Source organism: Oncorhynchus masou, chromosome 2, assembly GCF_036934945.1.
Source record: "Oncorhynchus masou masou isolate Uvic2021 chromosome 2, UVic_Omas_1.1, whole genome shotgun sequence".
In the NCBI taxonomy this organism is placed as follows: domain Eukaryota; kingdom Metazoa; phylum Chordata; class Actinopteri; order Salmoniformes; family Salmonidae; genus Oncorhynchus; species Oncorhynchus masou.
In genome coordinates, this window is record NC_088213.1 from 14,021,129 (window position 1) to 14,044,773 (window position 23,645).

Consider the following 23,645-nt stretch of genomic DNA (forward strand, 5'->3'; position numbering starts at 1 on the left):
ATAGGCATACAACGAAATATTATATAACATGATTAAACAGACAACATTTATGTGTATTCATAACGTTGAATGTGTCTTTTCTCACTAATTAACCCACACAAAAACGCACGAAATTTGCTGAAATGCATTATGTACATATATGCACTTGAATGTGAGACTGTGTTGAAAATTGAAACAGGTGAGATAAAACCAGAGAATGAGTTATACCTCAAAGGGTTCTCTTAAGTAAGATGCCTCCTGCTTATCAATTGTTTTAATCAGCATGTAAACAATCAATAGATGAAGTAGAAATGAACAGTTCAACATCAACATCTTACATTCCCTCTTTCAAGGGTAAATACTCAAACTTATGTGGTTGTTTTTTTCTGACCATGTGACCTGACCAGGATAAACTCTATGGCCCAGATAGATCCTATTACTAGGGTCCAGTTGTATTTGTATTTCCTTATCAGGACATATGGTCAGATAAAACTCCTGGACTTTCATTATTCTGAATATCTTTGCTGAAGGAGAGAAGAGAAACCTCCACGCCCTGATGTGAGATGCATACAATTGGGAGTTTTAGTGCATAGCTTTGAATGCAGCAGTCTTGTTTAACCAACCTTGTGGGGACACAGAATTCAGTCCCATTCAAAATCCTATTTTACTAATCCCAAGACTAATAACCTTAACCCCTTAGAAATAGCAGTTGATTTTTGGGGGAATAACTAAATGTCCCCAGTTGGTCAAATGTTGTTTGTTAACTATTTTTTGTGGGGACTTCTGGTCCCCACAAGTATAGTTAAATAAGTCCACACACACAACAAAAACAAGTAACTTGCATCTCCGTCTTTTTCAAACAGCTTTATTAAAATTCCTTTCTTTCGTAAAAGTCAACCTCTCTCGCAAAGTATTGCACACGTGTAATATTGCTGTCCCAAACAATTTGACTTCTAAAAAATAGACCCTATTTAGAAAATATGACATTTCGGTTTCACTCAGTAGCATTTCGTCTTATAAATAGATGTATTTTGTCATCCTTTCAATCACACCATATACATACAGAGCATCAGGACCATGGTACCATAACACCAACGTTAGAACAGGGAGATAGAGGATGTCTGTGACAGCATAGGCAGTGTCATTAAAGTCGTCAATTTTATTCTTCACGATTGGCTGATCCCTCCTAATGACCCGGTTGGACATGACTCCAACAGGGTCACCAGGAGGGATCAGCCAATGAAGTTGGAAGTCCAACCCAGTTGACTGCATTAGAATAGTGGAAGCCCTCAATGGCGATGCCCATGCTAATACAGCCTTTTGGCCACTAGAGGCCTCTATCATTCTCTATGGTGGTATCCCACAAAGCAGGAGCAATGTTTTTAGCTCAGCTGGCTAACTACCGTAAATATTCTGAAACACCAGATTTCCTATCCTGGTCCCAAATCTGTTTGTGTTCTGGCCAACTCCATTGCTCATTGTCAAGCCAAAAGTGTTTGGTATAACAATGAGTGAGAAAGAGTTGGCATGATGGCACAAACAAACAGCTTGTCACTCAGGCTTCATATTTCCTAGTGCAGAGAGGTAAAACACACTTGTTATAAGTATGACATTCTCTCAGTTCGTCCCATGCTAAACTTGAAACAGATGAGATACGAACCAGAGAAATACAAATTATATTTCAAAGTGTCTCAAAGTAAGATGGCTGACATATTGTCTCCTGCTTTGTGAATTGCCACCCTGCACTATCAATCAAGTGATTCAATCAGCATGTAATCAATCAACAGATGGAGTAGAAATGTACAGTGAACAACAGAGCATTGGGGGGCACAGAGCAACAAATACAGATACATAAATACACACATTAGACTTTCAAGGGTGCACACTTGCACCCTTTTACACTCCACCCTTAAATACAACATCTTACTTACACACTTACCAGGGTACATGCTCACAAACGGGGTAGGAGGATATTCTTCAGACCATGTGATCTGACAAGGTAAAACCTTTAGGTTCCAGATAGATCCTATTACTAGGGGCCAGTTAGATCCTATTACTAGGGGCCAGTTAGATCCTATTACTAGGGGCCAGTTAGATCCTATTACTAGGGTCCAGTTAGATCCTATTACTAGGGTCCAGATAGATCCTATTACTAGGGTGCAGATAGATCCTATTACTAGGGGCCAGTTAGATCCTATTACTAGGGTCCAGTTAGATCCTATTACTAGGGTCCAGATAGATCCTATTACTAGGGTGCAGATAGATCCTATTACTAGGGTCCAGTTAGATCCTATTACTAGGGTCCAGTTAGATCCTATTACTAGGGTCCAGTTAGATCCTATTACTAGGGTGCAGTTAGATCCTATTACTAGGGTGCAGATAGATCCTATTACTAGGGTCCAGATAGATCCTATTACTAGGGTCCAGTTAGATCCTATTACTAGGGTGCAGATAGATCCTATTACTAGGGTCCAGTTAGATCCTATTACTAGGGTGCAGATAGATCCTATTACTAGGGTCCAGTTAGATCCTATTACTAGGGTCCAGTTAGATCCTATTACTAGGGTCCAGTTAGATCCTATTACTAGGGGCCAGATAGATCCTATTACTAGGGGCCAGATAGATCCTATTACTAGGGTCCAGTTAGATCCTATTACTAGGGTGCAGATAGATCCTATTACTAGGGGCCAGTTAGATCCTATTACTAGGGTCCAGTTAGATCCTATTACTAGGGTGCAGTTAGATCCTATTACTAGGGTGCAGATAGATCCTATTACTAGGGTGCAGATAGATCATATTACTAGGGTGCAGATAGATCCTATTACTAGGGTGCAGTTAGATCCTATTACTAGGGTCCAGTTAGATCCTATTACTAGGGGCCAGTTAGATCCAGATCCTATTACTAGGGTGCAGATAGATCCTATTACTAGGGTGCAGATAGATCCTATTACTAGGGTGCAGATAGATCCTATTACTAGGGTCCAGTTAGATCCTATTACTAGGGTCCAGTTAGATCCTATTACTAGGGTCCAGTTAGATCCTATTACTAGGGTGCAGTTAGATCCTATTACTAGGGTCCAGTTAGATCCTATTACTAGGGTGCAGATAGATCCTATTACAAGGGTCCAGTTAGATCCTATTACTAGGGTCCAGTTAGATCCTATTACTAGGGTCCAGTTAGATCCTATTACTAGGGTGCAGTTAGATCCTATTACTAGGGGCCAGTTAGATCCTATTACTAGGGTCCAGTTAGATCCTATTACTAGGGTGCAGTTAGATCCTATTACTAGGGGCCAGTTAGATCCTATTACTAGGGTCCAGATCAGTATTTCCTTATCAGGACACGTGGTCAGATAAAACTCCTGGCCCTACATTATGTTGAATATCTTTGCTGAAGGAGAGAAGGGAAAAAACACCCCCTGATGAGAGTTTTAGTGCATAGCTTTGAATGCAGCAGCTATAGAATAGACCTTAGAATTGTGTGAAGGCCACCATCACCCAGTTATTACCCAGGAGACACCAGGGGGTGCCAAAGTGAACGTTGTGCCATGGCCTGGTCGTGCCAGGTTGAGCACACAGTGGGTTTGGTATTGGGGAGAAGGGTTGAGCAGCAGTGCAATTACATAGGCATCTTTGCAGAAATAGTACTATTGGCTTTTTCCACCCTTCTCTCCTGAAATACCGTATCTGTGTCTTGCCAGACATCAGCATCAGTCTGAGTGGGGCAGTTCCATCATGTTGTTGATGAATCATCTTAGACTTACACCAGTCTTTGTTCTCCAAGGTGAATCTAAATGAGGTTACAGTGGACTAGTGTTTATTTCTTGTACACGTGCAAATGAACACACACACCTGCGCACACAAATGTGTTTCAAACACACACACACACGTACGTACGCACGTCTTAGGCTAGCGTTCATGTAGAATGGATATGGCTTTCTGTTCCGTCTCAGGCTTTAACACATAACAGACAGGATCGAAACGGCACTTTCTCCTGAGACACTCCAAAGGCTGCGTCTTAATAGTCAATAACAGTCTTCTTCCTCTCGCCTCCGTCTGCACTGATCTGACAAAAAAATGGGTGAAAACAAGAAGGTAGGATCTAACCAAAGGACCCACTATCAGCTGTCCATTTTCTTTTCAGACCAGTGAGAACCAAGGGAAGGAGGTGAGGAGAAGAAGCCACAAGACTTGAGACACACCCCAAAAGCCCTCACTCTTATGAAAACTCTGGATACTAGACAACAACCTGCAGCTTATTCTGAAAGGTGGAATAACATTCCAGGGGAAAAAGACATGGTTAACTACTTCGAAATGGAGTAGAACAGACATTCCTCTGTCGTGGAGGAAACGGGCCATGGTGTCTTGTCTACACATGACATTTGTATCTGCAATGTTAACACCCCCAGCGTCAAGTGAACTACATAGAAAAACATTGCGCAGAACAAACTGTCTTTGTCATGGAGGAAACGTGCCTCAGTCTGATCTATAAATTATATTTCTATCTGCAACTTGTGATTGTTTTCACTCCACAGCACTAGAGGGCGCCGGTGAGGCACATGAGGACAGCCACGTGCAGAATCAGCAGGTAGCCAAGGAAGAGGTAGCGCGAGCGGGCCCGTGATGTCAGCAGCTTGGAGCAGTACAGGCTCCGCCCCCGAAGCCAGCGCCTGCAGGCCAGCATCCCGCCTTTCACCTGGTTAGGAGAGGGAGGGAGGGGAGGAGAGGGAGAGTCGTTCGTCAAACAGGCATTGGTAATCATATTGGTTATCATTGGTCATCATACATGTGATTGATGATTGGTGAGTCAAGAAGAACAGTCCTAGCCTGAGTGCCAGTCTGCTTGTGCCATCAACTCTTTGTCATGAGAAACACGTTTGCCTTGCAATGACAGTAATGGAGTTGGACAGAGCACATAGTAGAATGAGGATGCACATGTCAAAAAACACACGTTTCAGCTTGATTCTTTTCACATTTGTTGAATTCAATATCTAAACCAGCACCAACATGATTTCTGCCTTTCTCCAGGGGTGCTGACAAGAGCACAAACAGATCTGGGACCAGGTAGTTCTGCATCGGTGGCGGCCGGTGCCGTTTAAGATTAGGGAGGATGTGGTTGTTTTTTGGTGCATGGCCTTATTTCTATTACATCATATTGGATGATGTCATTCATATTCTATTCACCCAGCTAAATGTAACATCCATAGGTTTAGGCTCCTACAAGATACTCAACTTTGCCGTATACGTATCATGATGTTGCTACACCCTCCTAGCCTACAAATGAACGTTTATAACGTAGCTGCACAGGTCGAGAGACAAATTTTGGTAATCAAAATGACAGACAGTGACACATTCAATGCAGCCTTGAACACACCTGCCTGCGTTTAGCTGATCTGGGGTGTAATCATTAGTCCAAACAGTTGCAAAATGGAAAAATAACTTTTCTTTGGAAAAATTCAGGTAAGTCTCTCCCCATTTCATTTGCTTCCATTTTTCTTTTTTGATATTTTTTTTTAAACCGTTTTCTCCCCAATTTCATGGTTTCCAATTGGTAGTTACAGTCCTGTCTCATCGCTGCAACTCCCGTAGGGACTCGGGAGAGGCGAAGGTCGATCCCTGCCGGCTAAACCCTCCCCTAACCCGGACGACGCTGGGCCAATTGTGGCTGCGACAGAGCCTGGACTCGAACCCAGAATCTCTAGTGTCACAGCTAGCACTGCGATGCAGTACCTTAGACCACTGCGCCACACAGGAGGCCCATATTTGCTCCATTTAAGGGGGTGAGAAGATCCCATTTATTTAAGAAATGTTTTCCTATCCTAGGTACTTGAAGAGGTGGGGTTTCAGGTGTCTCCGGAAGGTGGTGATTGACTCTGCTGTCCTGGCGTCGTGAGGGAGTTTGTTCCACCATTGGGGGCCAGAGCACACAGTTTTGACTTTCAGCGGGAAGTATCCTCAGTGGTACAGCAGAGGTATCAAACACTTTCCTTCTGGCATCTACAGGCTCTCCTCCTCTCACCTTTTCCCTTCGCTTGTGGACTTCAGTGCACAACAGTGGTCTGTGACCAGGTGCAACAACAAAAAACGTCTCCAAGCCAAACCGCTACTCAGCCTTCATTAGTGTCACCATATTAAGGTTAACATCAACCTAGAACTAACACGTTAGTAAACGCACAATCCAATCCATGTGTATAATCACACAAAACAGTGTACAGCAAGCAGTTTAGCAGTTACACCGACGGGCCACGGTGGCAAAAAAAATAAAAATGAATTGGATTGAGATGCAGCCCATGCAAAGAAACAGACATCCCTGGCTTCATCAGACCGATTTTAATGGGGACTTTTAAAATTATGCCAAATAACTTTCCACAGGTTTGCAAGACATCGACTAATTTAAGTTTTGTGAGTAACACTGACCTTGCGTGTGACCAGGGGTTCGTTGGGGTTGAGGATGAGGGCCTCCCACTCCTCCTCTGTATCCAGCTGGATGCTGAAGTCTCTCTGGGTCGTCCTGGATGGACTGGAGTCAACGCTGGAGAGGAAAGAGACGCCTTTACTACTAAGTGTGTCTGTGAATTCAATTCATCGGCGGAATGAATACACCCGATCACACAGTTCACTTTCATAGTATCTACATACAGCATCAAATTACTTTATTCATGTGCTTCTGCAACAACAAGCAAAACTACCACAGTGACAACCATTCACATCATCATCAAATCATCATGAACCGTTACCAGCATGACAACTACTGACCGGTCTATTTAAAAAGCACCTGTGTCAGAAAGTAGGAACATGTGCGAAAGAGAAAGGGTCTATTCTCATTGATGAGAATTAAGAATCATTTTGAAAGATTCTCGAGAGTAGGAGCTAAGGGTCTATTCTTATTCACCAGAATTAAGGAGAATTTCTAGAGATTCTCGAGAGGTATTGATTCTCGAGAGACATTACTGTAATGTAAAGTTAAGTATTTCTCACGTCTCAAACGATACCTCCGGAGTTCACGCACAGCACTCACCCCACAGCTGCACCCCTCTAAGCAGGACAGTGTAAACAGCATTTTCAATGTATAGTTTATTGAGTTTTCACCTGAAACTGCAGTAACAGCCTGCTACATTCTGAAATGATCGCTGTATATTTAAGAAAGTGATGCTCAACAGTGTTTTTCCTCCCTTGGCTGCTCTGAGCCAACATCCAGGCAAGGAGCTGATCAACTCACTAGGGGATTTATCAAAGTATTCAGTCGCAATTTTGCATTTACCACATATAATAACTTACACGATATTGATAAAATGAAGCCTGGTTTGTTCAAAGGTGGCTTTAATATGCTGAAACTATACTTTTCGTATGAGAGGGGTAAACGTTAACGTTTGATATGCTAACGTTAATAGCTATTATAGCTGACTAGCTGTATTATTGTCTTACATTTTAGAAAACTTTTTTATCCAGAGCGACTTACATGAGCAATTAGGGTTAAGGGCACACTAGCAGATTTCTTTCACCTAGTCGGCTCTGGGATTCGAACCAGCAAACGCTCGGTTACCTGCACAACGCCCTTGACCGCTGGGCTACATGCTCCCCATTGCAAGCTACATCTTGCAAGCTAAGTTTAGCTAATATGCGTAAGAACGAGAAAAAAAACTTGAATTGTCTGCACATGCTTGTGAATTGTTGCATTATTCAAGAGTGTGATACAGTTTGGTTGCATTATTCAAGAGTGTGATACGGTTTGGTTGCATTATTCAAGAGTGTGATACGGTTTGGTTGCATTATTCAAGAGTGTGATACGGTTTGGTTGCATTATTCAAGAGTGTGATACGGTTTGGTTGCATTATTCAAGAGTGTGATACGGTTTGGTTGCATTATTCAAGAGTGTGATATTCAAGGTTTACGGTTTGGTTGCATTATTCAAGAGTGTAATACGGTTTGGTTGCATTATTCAAGAGTGTGATATTCAAGAGTGTGATACGGTTTGGTTGCATTATTCAAGAGTGTGATACGGTTTGGTTGCATTATTCAAGAGTGTGATACGGTTTGGTTGCATTATTCAAGAGTGTAATACGGTTTGGTTGCATTATTCAAAGTGTGATACGGTTTGGTTGCATTATTCAAGAGTGTGATACTGGTTTGGTTGCATTATTCAAGAGTGTAATACGGTTTGGTTGCATTATTCAAGAGTGTGATACGGTTTGGTTGCATTATTCAAGAGTGTGATACGGTTTGGTTGCATTATTCAAGAGTGTGATACGGTTTGTGATCTGGTTTTGCATTATTCAAGAGTGTGATACGGTTTGGTTGCATTATTCAAGTGTGATATTCAAGAGTGATTTGGTTGCATTATTCAAGTGTGATACGGTTTGGTTGCATTATTCAAGAGTGTAATACGGTTTGGTTGCATTATTCAAGAGTATAATACGGTTTGGTTGCATTATTCAAGAGTGTAATACGGTTTGGTTGCATTATTCAAGAGTGTGATACGGTTTGGTTGCATTATTCAAGAGTGTGATACGGTTTGGTTGCATTATTCAAGAGTGTGATACGGTTTGGTTGCATTATTCAAGAGTGTGATACGGTTTGGTTGCATTATTCAAGAGTGTGATACGGTTTGGTTGCATTATTCAAGAGTGTAATACGGTTTGGTTGCATTATTCAAGAGTGTAATACGGTTTGGTTGCATTATTCAAGAGTGTGATATTCAAGAGTGGTTTGGTTGCATTATTCAAGAGTGTAATACGGTTTGGTTGCATTATTCAAAGTGTGACGGTTTGGTTGCATTATTCAAGAGTGTAATACGGTTTGGTTGCATTATTCAAGAGTGTGATACGGTTTGGTTGCATTATTCAAGAGTGTAATACGGTTTGGTTGCATTATTCAAGAGTGAGTGCATTATTCAAGAGTGTGAAGTGTACGGTTTGGTTGCATTATTCAAAGAGTGTGATTATTCAAGAGTGTGATACGGTTTGGTTGCATTATTCAAGAGTGTGATACGGTTTGCATTATTCAAGAGTGTGATACGGTTTGGTTGCATTATTCAAGAGTGTGATACGGTTTGGTTGCATTATTCAAGTGTGATACGGTTTGGTTGCATTATTCAAGTGTGATACGGTTTGGTTGCATTATTTCAAGAGTATAATACGGTTTGGTTGCATTATTCAAGAGTGTGATACGGTTTGGTTGCATTATTCAAGAGTGTTGCATTATTCAAGAGTGTGATACGGTTTGGTTGCATTATTCAAGAGTGTAATACGGTTTGGTTGCATTATTCAAGAGTGTGATACGGTTTGGTTGCATTATTCAAGAGTGTGATACGGTTTGGTTGCATTATTCAAGAGTGTGATACGGTTTGGTTGCATTATTCAAGAGTGTGATACGGTTTGGTTGCATTATTCAAGAGTGTAATACGGTTTGGTTGCATTATTCAAGAGTGTGATATGGTTTGGTTTGGTTGCATTATTCAAAGAGTGTGATACGGTTTGGTTGCATTATTCAAGAGTGTAATACGGTTTGGTTGCATTATTCAAGAGTTTGTGCATTATTCAAGTTTGGTTGCATTATTCAAGAGTGTGATGCATTATTCGGTTTGGTTGCATTATTCAAGAGTTTGTGCATTATTCAAGAGTGTGATACGGTTTGGTTGCATTATTCAAGAGTGTGATACTGGTTTGGTTGCATTATTCAAGAGTGTGATACGGTTTGGTTGCATTATTCAAGAGTGTGATCTGGTTTGGTTGCATTATTCAAGAGTGTGATACGGTTTGGTTGCATTATTCAAGAGTGTGATACGGTTTGGTTGCATTATTCAAGAGTGTAATACGGTTTGGTTGCATTATTCAAGGTTTGGTTGCATTATTCAAGAGTGTGATACGGTTTGGTTGCATTATTCAAGAGTGTGATATTCAAGAGTGTAATACGGTTTGGTTGCATTATTCAAGAGTGTAATACGGTTTGGTTGCATTATTCAAGAGTGTAATACGGTTTGGTTGCATTATTCAAGAGTATGATACGGTTTGGTTGCATTATTCAAGAGTGTAATACGGTTTGGTTGCATTATTCAAGAGTGTGATATTCAAGAGTGATACGGTTTGGTTGCATTATTCAAGAGTGTAATACGGTTTGGTTGCATTATTCAAGAGTGTAATACGGTTTGGTTGCATTATTCAAGAGTGTGATACGGTTTGGTTGCATTATTCAAAGTGTGATACGGTTTGGTTGCATTATTCAAGAGTGTAATACGGTTTGGTTGCATTATTCAAGAGTGTGATACGGTTTGGTTGCATTATTCAAGAGTGTAATACGGTTTGGTTGCATTATTCAAGAGTGTGATACGGTTTGGTTGCATTATTCAAGAGTGTAATACGGTTTGGTTGCATTATTCAAAGTGTGATACGGTTTGGTTGCATTATTCAAGAGTGTTGCATTATTCAAGAGTGTGATACGGTTTGGTTGCATTATTCAAGTGTGATACGGTTTGGTTGCATTATTCAAGAGTGTAATACGGTTTGGTTGCATTATTCAAAAGTGTGATATTCAAGAGTTTGGTTGCATTATTCAAGAGTGTGATACGGTTTGGTTGCATTATTCAAGAGTGTGATACGGTTTGGTTGCATTATTCAAAGAGTGTTGCATTATTCAAGAGTGGTTTGGTTGCATTATTCAAGAGTGTACGGTTTGGTTTTGGTTGATGACGGTTTGGTTGCATTATTCAAGAGTGTAATACGGTTTGGTTGCATTATTCAAGAGTGTGATACGGTTTGGTTGCATTATTCAAGAGTGTAATACGGTTTGGTTGCATTATTCAAGAGTGTGATACGGTTTGGTTGCATTATTTAAGAGCGTAGTTAATATATTTTAGAGGAAAAGTTGCTCGCATTGTTGAATAGTTTCAAAGCTTACTGGCTAGTCAGTGGCTACTGCCATACTGATATTTACAGAGAATTTGGAGCTGCAGAGCAAGAATGTCACGTTGCCAGTCTCAACGAGAGGTAAGGCAAGCTTGTAACGTAAATTGAAAAGTTGATGTACATATTATGTAAATTTAAATCTTGTCTTGCTCTCCTTAAATATTTGTCAATGAGAATAGCTTCTAAGTGAATTTGTGCATGTGTATTACACCATGCCCAAACCGGGCACATGCGCCATTGTGCGCAAACCAAAAATATTAATTTGGGGACAGGTCGAAAAGCATTAAACATTTATGGCAATTTATCTAGCGAGCTAGCAGTTACTAGCTAATTTGTCTTATTGAGCTAGCTTTCTGTTGCTCGCTAATTTGTCCTGGGATATAAACGTTGAGTTGTTATTTTACCTGAAATGCACAAGGTCCTCTACTCCGACAATTAATCCACACATAAAACGGTCAACCGAATTGTTTCTAGTCATCTTTCCTCATTTCAGCCTTTTTCTTCTTTGGACTTTATATGGCGATTGGCATCTAATGTTCCTAATAAGATGTATTACCACAACCAAACGACCGACCTCAGTTCATCTTTCAATCACCCACATGAGGAGATGGCATGTGGGTATATGCTTCTAAAACCCAATGAGGAGATGGGAGAGGCAGGACTTGCATTGCATTCAGCGTTACAAATAGATGAAACTTCTATTTTAGTGCCTGGTAACGCAGACGCTCTTTGGCGCGCACGAGCAGTGTGGGTGCAATGATTGAATAACGTTATTATTTTGCAGCGCACACGTCCGGTTTGGGTAGCATGTTAGAATGTGAGAGACAGAGACAGAGTGGGTATGTTATTTATGGTCAAATTAAAGTTTATTAGCACATTTCCTGCCGTCTCCCCTAATGCCAGTGATGGTGTGGACATTAAAGGCTGTAGTGAACGTTGAGAATGCTGTGAGGCCAGGCTGCTGTTTGGCATGACAATGAGTTGGCATGGTAACTCAAACAGACTGTCACCCACACATAGTGTGAGAATAGCTGTGTGTGTGTGTGTGTGTGTGTGTGTGTGTGTGTGTGTGTGTGTGTGTGTGTGTGTGTGTGTCCAGTTGTGGCAAAATCTTCACCTATCCCAGTACTACAGAATACATATTGTCCTCCTCCTCAGACCAGACCCCTCCACTAGGCATGTCTCAACCCTGCATTAGTGTGTGTGTGTGCGTGTCACCTCTTGGCTCTGTCCTCAGCCAGTCCCAGAGCTTCCTCGGCTGCTTCCCTCCTGGTCCTCTCTTCAGCCAGACTCTCACTTAGCTGAACAACACTCTGCTCTACCTCCACCAGCCTGCAACACACACACACAATGTAGTCATTCTGACACTCCTTCATGCCAAACAGTCTGGCATCACGGTATTCTCAATGTTCACTATGAAACCGTATATATGAGAGGTCACTGATTGGTTGTTGATATATATGAAGACGGGCAGACTGTTGGGCTGACAGCAATGGTTGGCAAGAGCACAAACAGATCTGGAAACAGGCTAACCATGCATGGACACAGAGAGCGAGAGAAAATGGGAGAGAAAGAAAGAGAGAATATAATAGAGAGAGAGAGCAAAACATACCAAGAAAGTGAGAGAGCGAGAGAGAGTTTGAGAGAGAGACAGACGAAGGGACAGAGAGTCACCTGGTCCTGAGCTCGCCGGCCTCCAGTGCTTCCATGTCTACCACAGCACTGCTCCTCTCCTGGGGAGCTCCCGGAGGCACTTCTACAGACATCACCCCCTGCTGGACGGGAGAGCAAACAGCAAGACATTAGAGCTGATTCACTTCAGTAGGATGAGCATGTGTCCAACGTTATATGCAAACATAAATATAGTAACCTACTGACACAGAGTACATCCAGGCTACTATTCATTAAAACACACACGGACAGGGATACACACACAGTCAGACACAGATACCAGACAAACACACTATAGTCATTCAGACACCAGACAAGCCTGAGGCACACACACACACACACACACACACACACACACACACACACACACACACACACACACACACACACACACACACACACACACGACTTTCTACCTTTGCAAGGCCCTGGTGGTGCTGGTTAGGCAGGGCCTGGTTCTCCAGCCAATAGCAGCGGTTCTGGGTGTCTCTCAGCGTCTGAGACACTGCCCTCAGCTGGGCCGACACACCCCCTTTCTCCTCCACCACCTGCTGCAGCTGAGATAGGGAGATGAGGAGAGGACAGAGGAGCGGTTGGGAGGAGAGAAGATCTGTGTTGAGTATGGTGAACTTAGTGGAAACTGATTCAATACCTGTGCGTTGGTTTCTGTGTTCAGCACTTTGGTTGCAGAGCTGATTTGGGTTGTTTTGTGAGTGTCTTCAGTACCTTGGTTGCAGAGCTGATTTGGGTTGTTTTGTGAGTGTGTGCGTGTGTGTTCAGTACCTTGGTTGCAGAGCTGATTTGGGTTGTTTTGTGAGTGTGTGCGTGCGTGTTCAGTACCTTGGTTGCAGAGCTGATTTGGGTTGTTTTGTGAGTGTGTGCGTGTTCAGTACCTTGGTTGCAGAGCTGATTTGGGTTGTTTTGTGAGTGTCTTCAGTACCTTGGTTGCAGAGCTGATTTGGGTTGTTTTGTGAGTGTGTGCGTGTGCGTGTGTGTTCAGTACCTTGGTTGCAGAGCTGATTTGGGTTGTTTTGTGAGTGTGTGCGTGTGTGTTCAGTACATTGGTTGCAGAGCTGATTTGGGTTGTTTTGTGAGTACGTGCGTGTTCAGTACCTTGGTTGCAGAGCTAATTTGGGTTGTTTTGTGAGTGTGTGCGTTCAGTACCTTGGTTGCAGAGCTGATTTGGGTTGTTTTGTGAGTGTGTGCGTGTGTGTTCAGTACCTTGGTGCAGAGCTGATTTGGGTTGTTTTGTGAGTGCGTGTGTGTTCAGTACCTTGGTTGCAGAGCTGATTTGGGTTGTTTTGTGAGTGTGTGTGTGTTCAGTACCTTGGTTGCAGAGCTGATTTGGGTTGTTTTGTGAGTGTGTGCGTGTGTGTTCAGTACCTTGGTTGCAGAGCTGATTTGGGTTGTTTTGTGAGTGCGTGCGTGTTCAGTACCTTGGCGTTGAGCTGCTGGCAGTGTAGATCTCTCTGCTGGATCTCATAGAGGCAGCGCTGCAGGTGACTCTGCAGCTGAGTTCTCTCCGCCTGGAGCTGGGTCAGTGACGGGTCATCAGACACATCCTTCCCCACCAGGGCCATGGTCTCCTTCCTCTCCCCAGCCAGACGCTGGCACTCAGCCTGCAGCCTGCTACTCTCAGACCTGGGGAAGAACAGAGGTCAGAGGTCATTGCATCAACACTTGAGTGACCCACTGGTGGACCCAGTCAGTAGTGTGGTTTCTTCAGTAGCCTCTGTTTAGTAGCGGACAATCCATCTATTTGTATGGCTGTAGTAAGCAGTGAACCACTACTGGGCAAACCAAGGAACACACATGGAGGCGTGGGTCAGGGGAGATTCCAAATCCACTTCAAACACAGTCAATATAAGAGGTGTATTGAAAATACCTTTTTTTTCAATTCTCTGACAAATGGAATTGAGACCTGGTTTGTATTGGAGATGGGATTGGCAGGAGATCTAGCAGCTGAAGGGGATTGTCACCATGTGACAACTCATATAGTGCTTGACCATGGGGACCTGCCAGGGCATGTGAGCGAGTGGGGGTTGGGAGAACTCTGTGTGGGTGGGGAGACAACCTGAAGGGACACCATGAGGACAGATAGATGGGCTGTCACCTGCTGGTGAGCTAAAGACTGTCTGGTGCAGCAACACAGTTTCCACTCTGGTAACTAGATGCCATCTGTTGCATAACAATTATATAATTTGCTATTTTTTTGTGAAATGTGAAGCGGGGCCTTTGTTCACCATTTACACTCAGGGGAATTGGCATATATGAACAGGGCCAAATTGTCATTTTTCTAACAGAAAATAATATGAGAAGCATAGGGCTATGTACAATCATGGTAGCAGTTGAAAGAGAACACCTTGGAGATTATGGGGAAATGATCAGAACAAAGGTGAGGAGACAACATTTCATCTGACAAGACCGAATCCAAAAATAAACTTGTTCATTTTATGTGATTTTTACATTTACTCTACTTTTCACAGCATCTGTATACATTTGGTAACATGATAACAATATTCACGCAACATTTGGGGTAATTGCAACATAAGACAATAAAATGACAAGTGAGAGGTCTGACTGGTGTCTCCATGAGGCCTCACACCTCTCCAAACTGTGGGTTTGAGTGAGAGGTCTGACTGGTGTCTCCATGAGGCCTCACACCTCTCCAAACTGTGGGTTTGAATGAGAGGTCTGACTGGTGTCTCCATGAGGCCACACACCTCTCCAAACTGTGGGTTTGAGTGAGAGGTCTGACTGGTGTCTCCATGAGGGCACCTCTCCAAACAGGTCTGACTGGTGTCTCCATCTCTCCAAACTGTGGGTTTGAGTGAGAGGTCTGACTGGTGTCTCCATGAGGCCACACACCTCTCCAAACTATGGGTTTGAGTGAGAGGTCTGACTGGTGTCTCCATGAGATCACGCACCTCTCCAAACTGTGGGTTTGAGTGAGAGGTCTGACTGGTGTCTCCATGAGGCCACGCACCTCTCCAAACTATGGGTTTGAGTGAGAGGTCTGACTGGTGTCTCCATGAGGCCACGCACCTCTCCAAACTATGGGTTTGAGTGAGAGGTCTGACTGGTGTCTCCATGAGATCACGCACCTCTCCAAACTGTGGGTTTGAGTGAGAGGTCTGACTGATGTCTCCATGAGGCCTCACACCTCTCCAAACTGTGCACAGTTCCTAAGTAATTTCAATACATGTATCACTCAAAGAAAGAGCCTTCAAGCTGTGCAATTGAGGAAGTTACATAATAATAATAAAGGTTAAGTAAATACAAAAATATATATTTAAAATAAAAGAAAAGTGAAGCAAGTTTTTTGTTTGGAACACAGCCCTGCATCCCCACCATTACACAATTACTGTCTCGGTCAGGTGGGCCTGCTCATTCTATTGCCAACACTACTAGCCATGTTCTAAAAAACGATTATTATACCATGTTAGGATTTCACAAGGTACTTCAGAGAAACACACACATTTCGATGAGCAAAGAATGGAGTCGTGAGGGCATTCAGGTGCGTGTTCCACTGCACATTTTCTTCACAATAAAGCAAACATTATGTTTGGAACAACCCAGGGTATGATGCCACGTCATCCTCGTAATTCTACATCAAACAGAGATCATACATTTCCATACTGTGAATTTTGAAATGTGAAGTGCACATTTGGAGTGTGTGTGTGTGGTTTGCTTGTATTACATCAAAGACATATTTATTATAATCCTCGACGTCTCATCTTTCAGAACACATTGAGTGCTTTCGATTTACAGCATTGACCTCACCAATGTGCAAAAGTAACCAAATTGGCAGAAGTAATACAATGGCCAACTGAAATCTTTGTAGGTGCTGTTAGGATCTTACCTCAGTTCAGCCAGCTCTGCCTGGTACCCGCTGACTGCTGCTTCAGTCTGCAGTTTGAAGGCCTGTGCCTGCTGCAAGGCCCTCTGCAGCTCATCCATCCTCTGTCTCGTCTCCTTCAATAGACAAAACAAACCACTAGAGACACAACAACAATGCACATTGAGGAGACTCATTTGAACACTTCACAAAAAAACTGCATTCCTGCAACACAAACAGATTGTCATGCTGTCAGGAAGTTCACACACCAAAGCCATGACAGGTAGATTAGCTTTTTGACTGGTCCCCTGCATGCTGTCAGGAAGTTCACACACCAAAGCCATGACAGGTAGATTAGCAGGTAGATTAGCTTTTTGACTGGTCCCCTGCATGCTGTCAGGAAGTTCACACACCAAAGCCATGACAGGTAGATTAGCTTTTTGACTGGTCCCCTGCATGCTGTCAGGAAGTGCACACACCAAAGCCATGACAGGTAGATTAGCTTTTTGACTGGTCCCCTGCATGCTGTCAGGAAGTTCACACACCAAAGCCATGACAGGTAGATTAGCTTTTTGACTGGTCCCCTGCATGCTGTCAGGAAGTGCACACACCAAAGCCATGACAGGTAGATTAGCTTTTTGACTGGTTGATGCTGTCAGGAAGTTCACACACCAAAGCCATGACAGGTAGGTCCAGGAAGTGCACACACCAAAGCCATGACTGTCAGGAAGTTCACACACCAAAGCCATGACAGGTAGATTAGCTTTTTGACTGGTCCCCTGCATGCTGTCAGGAAGTTCACACACCAAAGCCATGACAGGTAGATTAGCTTTTTGACTGGTCCCCTGCATGCTGTCAGGAAGTGTCACACACCAAAGCCATGACAGGTAGATTAGCTTTTTGATGACAGGCACACACCAAAGCCATGACAGGTAGATTAGCTTTTTGACTGGTCTCCTGCATGCTGTCAGCAAGTTCACACTCACAGCCTAAACCAAAACACAACCAAATGACAACCAAACAGCAAGCTTTGAGTCACAACTGGTGACTTACCAGCCCATCTCTCCCAGTCTGAAGGGCCTGAATACCACTGCTTCTATGGCTATTTGACTCCCCTGTATTGGCGATGTCTACAACCTCTGGACCTAATCCTTGCCTGGACTCGAATGCCCTCTTTGCCCCAGCCAGCTCCTCCATCAGCCGGTCTCGGTCATCTTGGAGGCTGGCCATGGACCTAGAGAAAGCCGACACCTTACTGCTATACGTGTCGTTTTCCAGGGAAACCCGTTGGAGCTGCCCTTCCTTCTCTGACAAGGCCACAGACAGCTCGTCTACCAGTGAAGTGAGCTGGGAGGGAGCATCTTTGCTCTCTAGAGCAGAGAGTTTCTGTACCAGTATGTGTCTCTCTTTGGCCAAGGTGGCCAGCTCCAAGGTCGTGTCGCCTAGATGTCTCTCCACCTTGGTCAAGGCCCCCTGGGTCTCTCGGAGCTCCTCGTCGTATCGGTTCCGGAGGATCTTGAAGTCCTCGATGAGCTGGTCGCGGTCGTTCTGCAAGGCGGCCATGGCTTTACCCAGTGACTCGTTCTGAGACTTCAGGTCCGTGCTTTGGACTCTAGCATCGGACAGCAGCTTCTCAGTTTGCATCAGGTCCCTGGCCAGCTCAGCAACCCTCTGGTCAGCGGTCTCCTTCTCGTTTCTCATCAGTTCGACTTCTTGTTCAAAGGCATCGAGCTCGCTGTTGTACTTGTCCTCTGCCTCTCCCAGTTTCTTCTCAGTCTCACGCTCCAGGAGCTGCAGGCTGCCTTTCCAGTCATCCGCTGCCACTTTCTGAGCAAACAGTTTTTGCTGGAGGTCGTTACATTCCGCAGCTTTGGCTGCCACGGCATGCTGCAAGTCGGCAATCACTTTGCCTTTATTCGTTTCTTGCAATCCCTTATTCAGGGCCAATATGTTAGCTTCCAGATCAGTGACCTGTGTTTGAAGTTTGGAATTCGCAGCTTTTAAGTCATCGCTTGCCTGTCCTTCCCTCTCGAGTTCCAGAAGGGTCTTCCGGTTCTGCTTTTCAGCTGTGGCTTTTTGGTTTTCCAGGTTTTTGATGGCATCTTGCTGCTTCCTGAGCAACTCTTTCAACTGGCTGTCCTTCAAGGACAGGACCTGATTCAAGTCTTCTCTATATCTGATCAGCTGTGCCCTGAGCATGGCATTCTCAGAGTTCAGATCATCCATCTGATGAAGGAGAGTCCTAATCTCGTGTTTAAGGCCCTTGGTTGCACTGAGGTCTCCTTCAGCCGACCCCTCCTTGCCTTGCATTACAGTCTGATTCCTTGCCTCAGACATCCTATATTCTGACATCAAACGCTCTCTCTCTGTCTGCAAGGAGACCATGGAGTTCCTGAATGTTTCCATCTGAGCAGCCATTTTATCCTTTTCCTGAATGGACTTGTCAACTTTCATTTGAAGGGATTTTACTTTGTTCTCCAGCCTTCTGAACTCCTTGTCAGCTTTCTCCCTTTCATAGTACAAGGCAGTTAGTCTGTCCTCATAGCCTTCAACCTGGGCACGGTGATTGGCTTGCAGCTGTTCTAGATACCCAGACATCTGTCCATCTCTGGAGGACAGCAGAGAGGAGATTTCTGCATCTTTGTTCTGCAGTAGTGACTTCAGGTGCAGTGAAATGGCCTCCTGTTTCTCAGAATCAACCTGAAGCATGTCACTGTGAGACTGCGAGAGGAGTAGCTGGGACTCTGTGTCTAAGAGTGTATTTTCCAGCTGTTGGAGATCAAACTCCATTTTAGATGTGGAATCTACACTTCCAGTGAGATGTCTGTTGAGTGCACTCCTATCCTGTTCTAATCTCTCAACCTGGTCACTCAGTTCCTGCAACTGTTGATTCAGGAGCTCCACGGTTTCGTTAAGCTCTCTATTGCTGGCACCCATTATAAACAACTGCCTCTGCTGAGCTGTGGCAGCTACTGTGTAATCACCAAGTGTCCTTTCGAGCCTCGACTTGGTTACCTGCAGTTCAGTCATCTCCTTCTCCTTCACTCGAATGTCTTCAAGGAATCTCGTTATGACGAAGCCCTGTTCTAGAAGCTGGCTGTCCTTCTCATGCAAGGTATTTAGGAACATATCATTCCACTGTTTCACAGCATCGGTACCCTGAGGACTAGAGGACAGGGCTGCTAACTTAGCCAAATTAGTGTCAGCCTCTCTCTTCAGAGTATTCATCTGTAAATCTTGAGAATCTATTTTCCTCTTCAATTCTAAAACTACCTGACTCTCCTTCTCCTTGGAACCCAGAAGTTCCTCTATATGTTGCTGTAAAATTACCTCCCTCTCCATGAAAATACTCTTTTGCTGCTCAGCTACATGCTGTAGTGCTTTAGTTCTCTCCATGACCTGGCATTCTGATTGATTGTTCTTTTCTGATACTACCTCAACCAATTGGTCTTTTTCAGAGCTAATGTTTGTCAAATCTTTCTTTGCCTCATTGAGAAGGTTCTTGTGTGTGGTAAGCTCAGCTTCAAGATGCCTCCTCCCTTCTTCTAGACAAGATATCCTCTCTGTCATTTCCCTCAGCTCCTTCTCCACCTGTTCATGCGCTGACTCTGAAGCCTTCAGAGACCTTTCTAGGTCTAAAATCAGCTCCTGGTATTTGATGGAGTCATGTTGCAAATGATTGATTTCATGATGCTTTTCTTTCAGCAGTTCCTGTAGCTCCTTCTTTATATTTCTGGAGCCCTCATTGCCTCTCTGGAACATTTTGAGTTTCTCCTCAAACTCCTTAACCAACTTCAGCTGCTGTTCCTCCTTCTCCTGGCAAACCTGAGTAGCCTTCTCTTTGCTCTCAGTCAATTGAGAGGAGAGCTGTGTGTTCTGGGCTTGGAGAACATTGACTGTCTCTGTCAGTTCATCAATTCTTTCAGCGTTTTTGAGGATCACTATCTCCAAATATTCATTCTCATTTTTTACTTTGTCCGAGATCTCTTGGACATTTTCAAGCTCCTCTTGTAATATAGACTTGTCGTCCTCCAAGATCCTGACCTTCTCATTTAGGCTGGTGGTCTCTTGGCTGTGTCTGTTGATCATTTCTTGGAGCTCTGAGATTGCATCGTCTTTTTCTCCCAATTCCTTTTCATGCTTATTCTGCATTTGTTTAAGTCTTTCAGAGAGAGTTTCTTTCTCCTTTTGCATTAATTTATTGATTTCCTGTTGGGAAGCAAGTTCTGTCTTCTGTGACTCAATCTGGGCAGTCAGTGAATTATTCAAAATGAGTGCATCATCTAGTTTAAGCTGCATGTTTTGCTCACATGCTTTTGATTCGGTGGGCCACTTTTCTAATGAGCAGGTTGCTTCTTTGAGTGCCTCTGCCAGACTGTCATTGTTGAGCTGAATCTCTGTTAGCTTCCTTCTGAGTGCTTCTGAGGACTCTACAAGGCTGTGGATCTCTGCTTCCAAGTGGTTGTTTTTAATAGTCAACTCTTCAACTGTGGCTTTCTGCTTATCATCAAACTCTAGCAAGTCTATTCTGATTTGTTTATTCTCCTCCTCCAGCTCTTCCATTTTCAGCTGCTTCGCCTTAGTAAACTTTCTCATCTTCTCATTAATTTTCTCATTTTCATCCTCCATCTCCCCAACTTGTTTCTCCAGATTCTCCCTTTCAGCTTCAGATTTGTGTGCTTTAACGAGCGCTTCTTGTCTCTCTCTTCTTGCCCCCTCCAATAGTTGTCTCATCTTGTCCATTTCGCTACTGACATTCTCGTACGCTTGTAAAAGTGACTCATACTCCTGTTTCAGCTCTGTGTGCTTGGATTTCCACTCCGACAACTCATCCGTCTGCGAGTCTTTCAGGGACTCAAGCTGACACGAAAATGCCTGTTTCTGTTGGGTGATATTTTCTATGGTGAGTTTGAGGCTTTCACAGGCTGCAGATAAATTGTGATTATCATTGAGGATGCAATCAACCTCGGCAATGAGCTTCTCTTTCTCCCTGCTCAGGGATGATACAGAACTCTCCAGGTCCTCTTTTTGTTGTTTCAACTTGGCAACAGACATTTCCAGTACAGTGGATGATGCCCCAATTTCTTCATTTTTAGCTGAGAGTATACGCATTTGTTCCTTCAGAGAGCTATTATCTTTCAAGATTTCTTTCCTGGAAACTAAGGCTGCTTGAAGCTTCCTGGTGAGAAGTGCTGTTTTGCTTTGGTTGCCCTGATCCTTTGTTTTACTGGCATCTTCTTGAGACCTCTGCTGAAGCTCATCAACTTCAGTCCTCATCTTTTCCATGGCAACTTCGTGAAGGTGAATCTGCCGCTGCAGTTGCTGTTCCAAGGCAGCAATAAGCTCTTCCTTTTCCGTGGCCAGAGACTGAGAAATCACCAGGGCATCATCTCTTTCCTTGAGACTCATCTCATGTTCTTCAGGGGATATCTTATTAAGATACTGGACCTCCTTCCCAATTACCCCAATCTGTTCAGAGGATTTATCCTGCAAACCAGGTATCTTTTGAAGAAGCTCCTCATGTACTTTTCCAGCTTCCTTTAGCTGAGCATCCAGCATGGCAACTTCACAGTTTAATTGTTCTATGACCATGAAGGCGCTTTCTTTTTCCTGCTGTAGTGATTCCATGTGCAGCTTATGACTTTCCATTTCAGCCTGGGACTCTGCAGAATGGGACTGTGCTTTTTCCAGCTCCACTTTTAGCTGTTCCTTTTCTTCACCGAGTTGCTGTTGAGTTTCAGCCCAAGTGTTTTGGAGGATTTGAAGTTCAGACGATTGCTGGGCGATGATAGTGAGTGCATTCTCCAGCTCTCCTTTCATTCGATCCCTGTCCTCTATTAGTTCTTTGGTTTCACTTATAAATTTGTGCGACTGGGATTCTTTCTCACCAACAAGTGCTTCTAAGGTGTGTTTTAGCTCCTCCACTGTGGCTTGTAATGGGCCCAACTGGTTCTGCAGCACCAGGTGGTCATCTACCATAGTTTGTTTTTCCTGCTGGTGCTGCTGCTCGGCCATCTCCACTGCTTGTTGCTGTCTTGCGAGTTCTTCCATCTTCTCCTTTATCTCTGCATGGGCTTTTTCAAGTTGACTTTCTGTGCAGCTCATTCTCTCAGATAATGCTTTGGACTTCTGTTCCAGTGCTATGAGAACCTTGTCCTTATTTGCCAACTCAGAGGACATGCTTTCCAGTTTGAAGTGAAGGGTTTCTAGCTCTGCTTGATATGAGGCATGGACTTGACTCTCCCTCTCTGATAGGGATATGTTGAGGTCTTGAAGAGTTTTATCCCGTTCCTGTACAAGCAGTCTTAGGGTCTCCAATTCACCTAGCTGAGAGACTGAGGCCTGACTGATTTCTTCAAATGTCTTGACCTTCTGGTCGTAACTTAACTGGACAGCATTAAGGTCATTGGTCTGCTGACAGTGTTGTTCCAAGAGTGCTTTATAATCATCTTTTAATTCTGAAAGCTCTTGGGTGTACTTTTTTCTCACTTTCTTGAGACTTCCTTATAGTCTCTTTTCGTGCTAGTAAAGCAGCTTGAGCCTTTTTCTGCATCATTGCCTTTTCTTGCTTCACCTTCGTTAACTCGTTTTCAATGTCAACAGCTGTAGCACTGGAGCTTGACATGTCCTCCTTCAAACTCTCCTCGCTCTTTCTCATATCCTCTTGAAGCTTCTCTAACCTCAGCATCATACCACTTCTCTCCTGTTCAAAAGCCTCGTCTTTCTCAGAGATGATGGAATTAAGTTGATCAACGATGATGCTCTTTTCATTGAGATTATGCAGAGCTGTTGTCAAACTTGCTTCTTGTTCATCTAGTTTGGCTTGCAAAGTTTGCATATTTATTTCAAAATGTTCTACAAGACTGTCTCGCACTGTTAAGACCTTGGCCAGTTCTAGGAGTTCACCCTCTTTCTGATTAACTTGCCGTTTAACATCTGCAACAATGTCTTCATGCTCTTTTGTAGTAGCTTGAGCTTGTAAAGTGAGTTCTTGCAACCTATCCTGTAAGCCTGAAATCTCAATTCCTTTATTCACATTCTGCTCTAGTTGATGTTCATGCTCCTCTAGCTTCTTCAATAGTTCTTTCCTTACAACCAGAGCAGCTTGGAGCTTCTTTTTCATGATCTCTTTTTCTTTGGTTAACTTAGTGAGCTGAGTGTTGAGATGATCCTTTTCCTTAACCAAATCTCCATTCTCCAAATCCTTGGTCTCAAGTTCACTTTGAGAGCGTGACAGATGAGCTTTGCTCTCTTCT

At 43.6% G+C, this 23,645-nt stretch overlaps 1 protein-coding gene across 3 annotated transcripts; it reads right to left on the reverse strand.

Annotated features, from left to right (window-relative positions):
• Positions 1 to 813: 813 nt before the first annotated feature.
• Positions 814 to 22,866, reverse strand: LOC135555607 (golgin subfamily B member 1-like). Of its 3 annotated transcripts, none has more exons than XM_064988214.1 (8): positions 17,443 to 22,866; positions 16,414 to 16,523; positions 13,988 to 14,192; positions 12,968 to 13,108; positions 12,555 to 12,655; positions 12,099 to 12,212; positions 6,397 to 6,511; positions 814 to 4,675 (listed from the first exon to the last, which is right to left on the reverse strand). In XM_064988214.1, the coding sequence occupies exons 1-8, from the start codon at positions 22,567 to 22,569 to the stop codon at positions 4,517 to 4,519; spliced, it is 6,072 nt and encodes a 2,023-aa protein (XP_064844286.1). In that variant the 5' UTR covers positions 22,570 to 22,866; the 3' UTR covers positions 814 to 4,516. The 3 variants fall into 3 exon arrangements, with proteins under 3 accessions (XP_064844286.1, XP_064844275.1, XP_064844266.1); XM_064988203.1 differs by having other exon boundaries at positions 12,555 to 12,652; positions 16,414 to 16,526; XM_064988194.1 differs by having other exon boundaries at positions 16,414 to 16,526.
• Between the last annotated feature and the right edge of the window lie 779 nt (positions 22,867 to 23,645).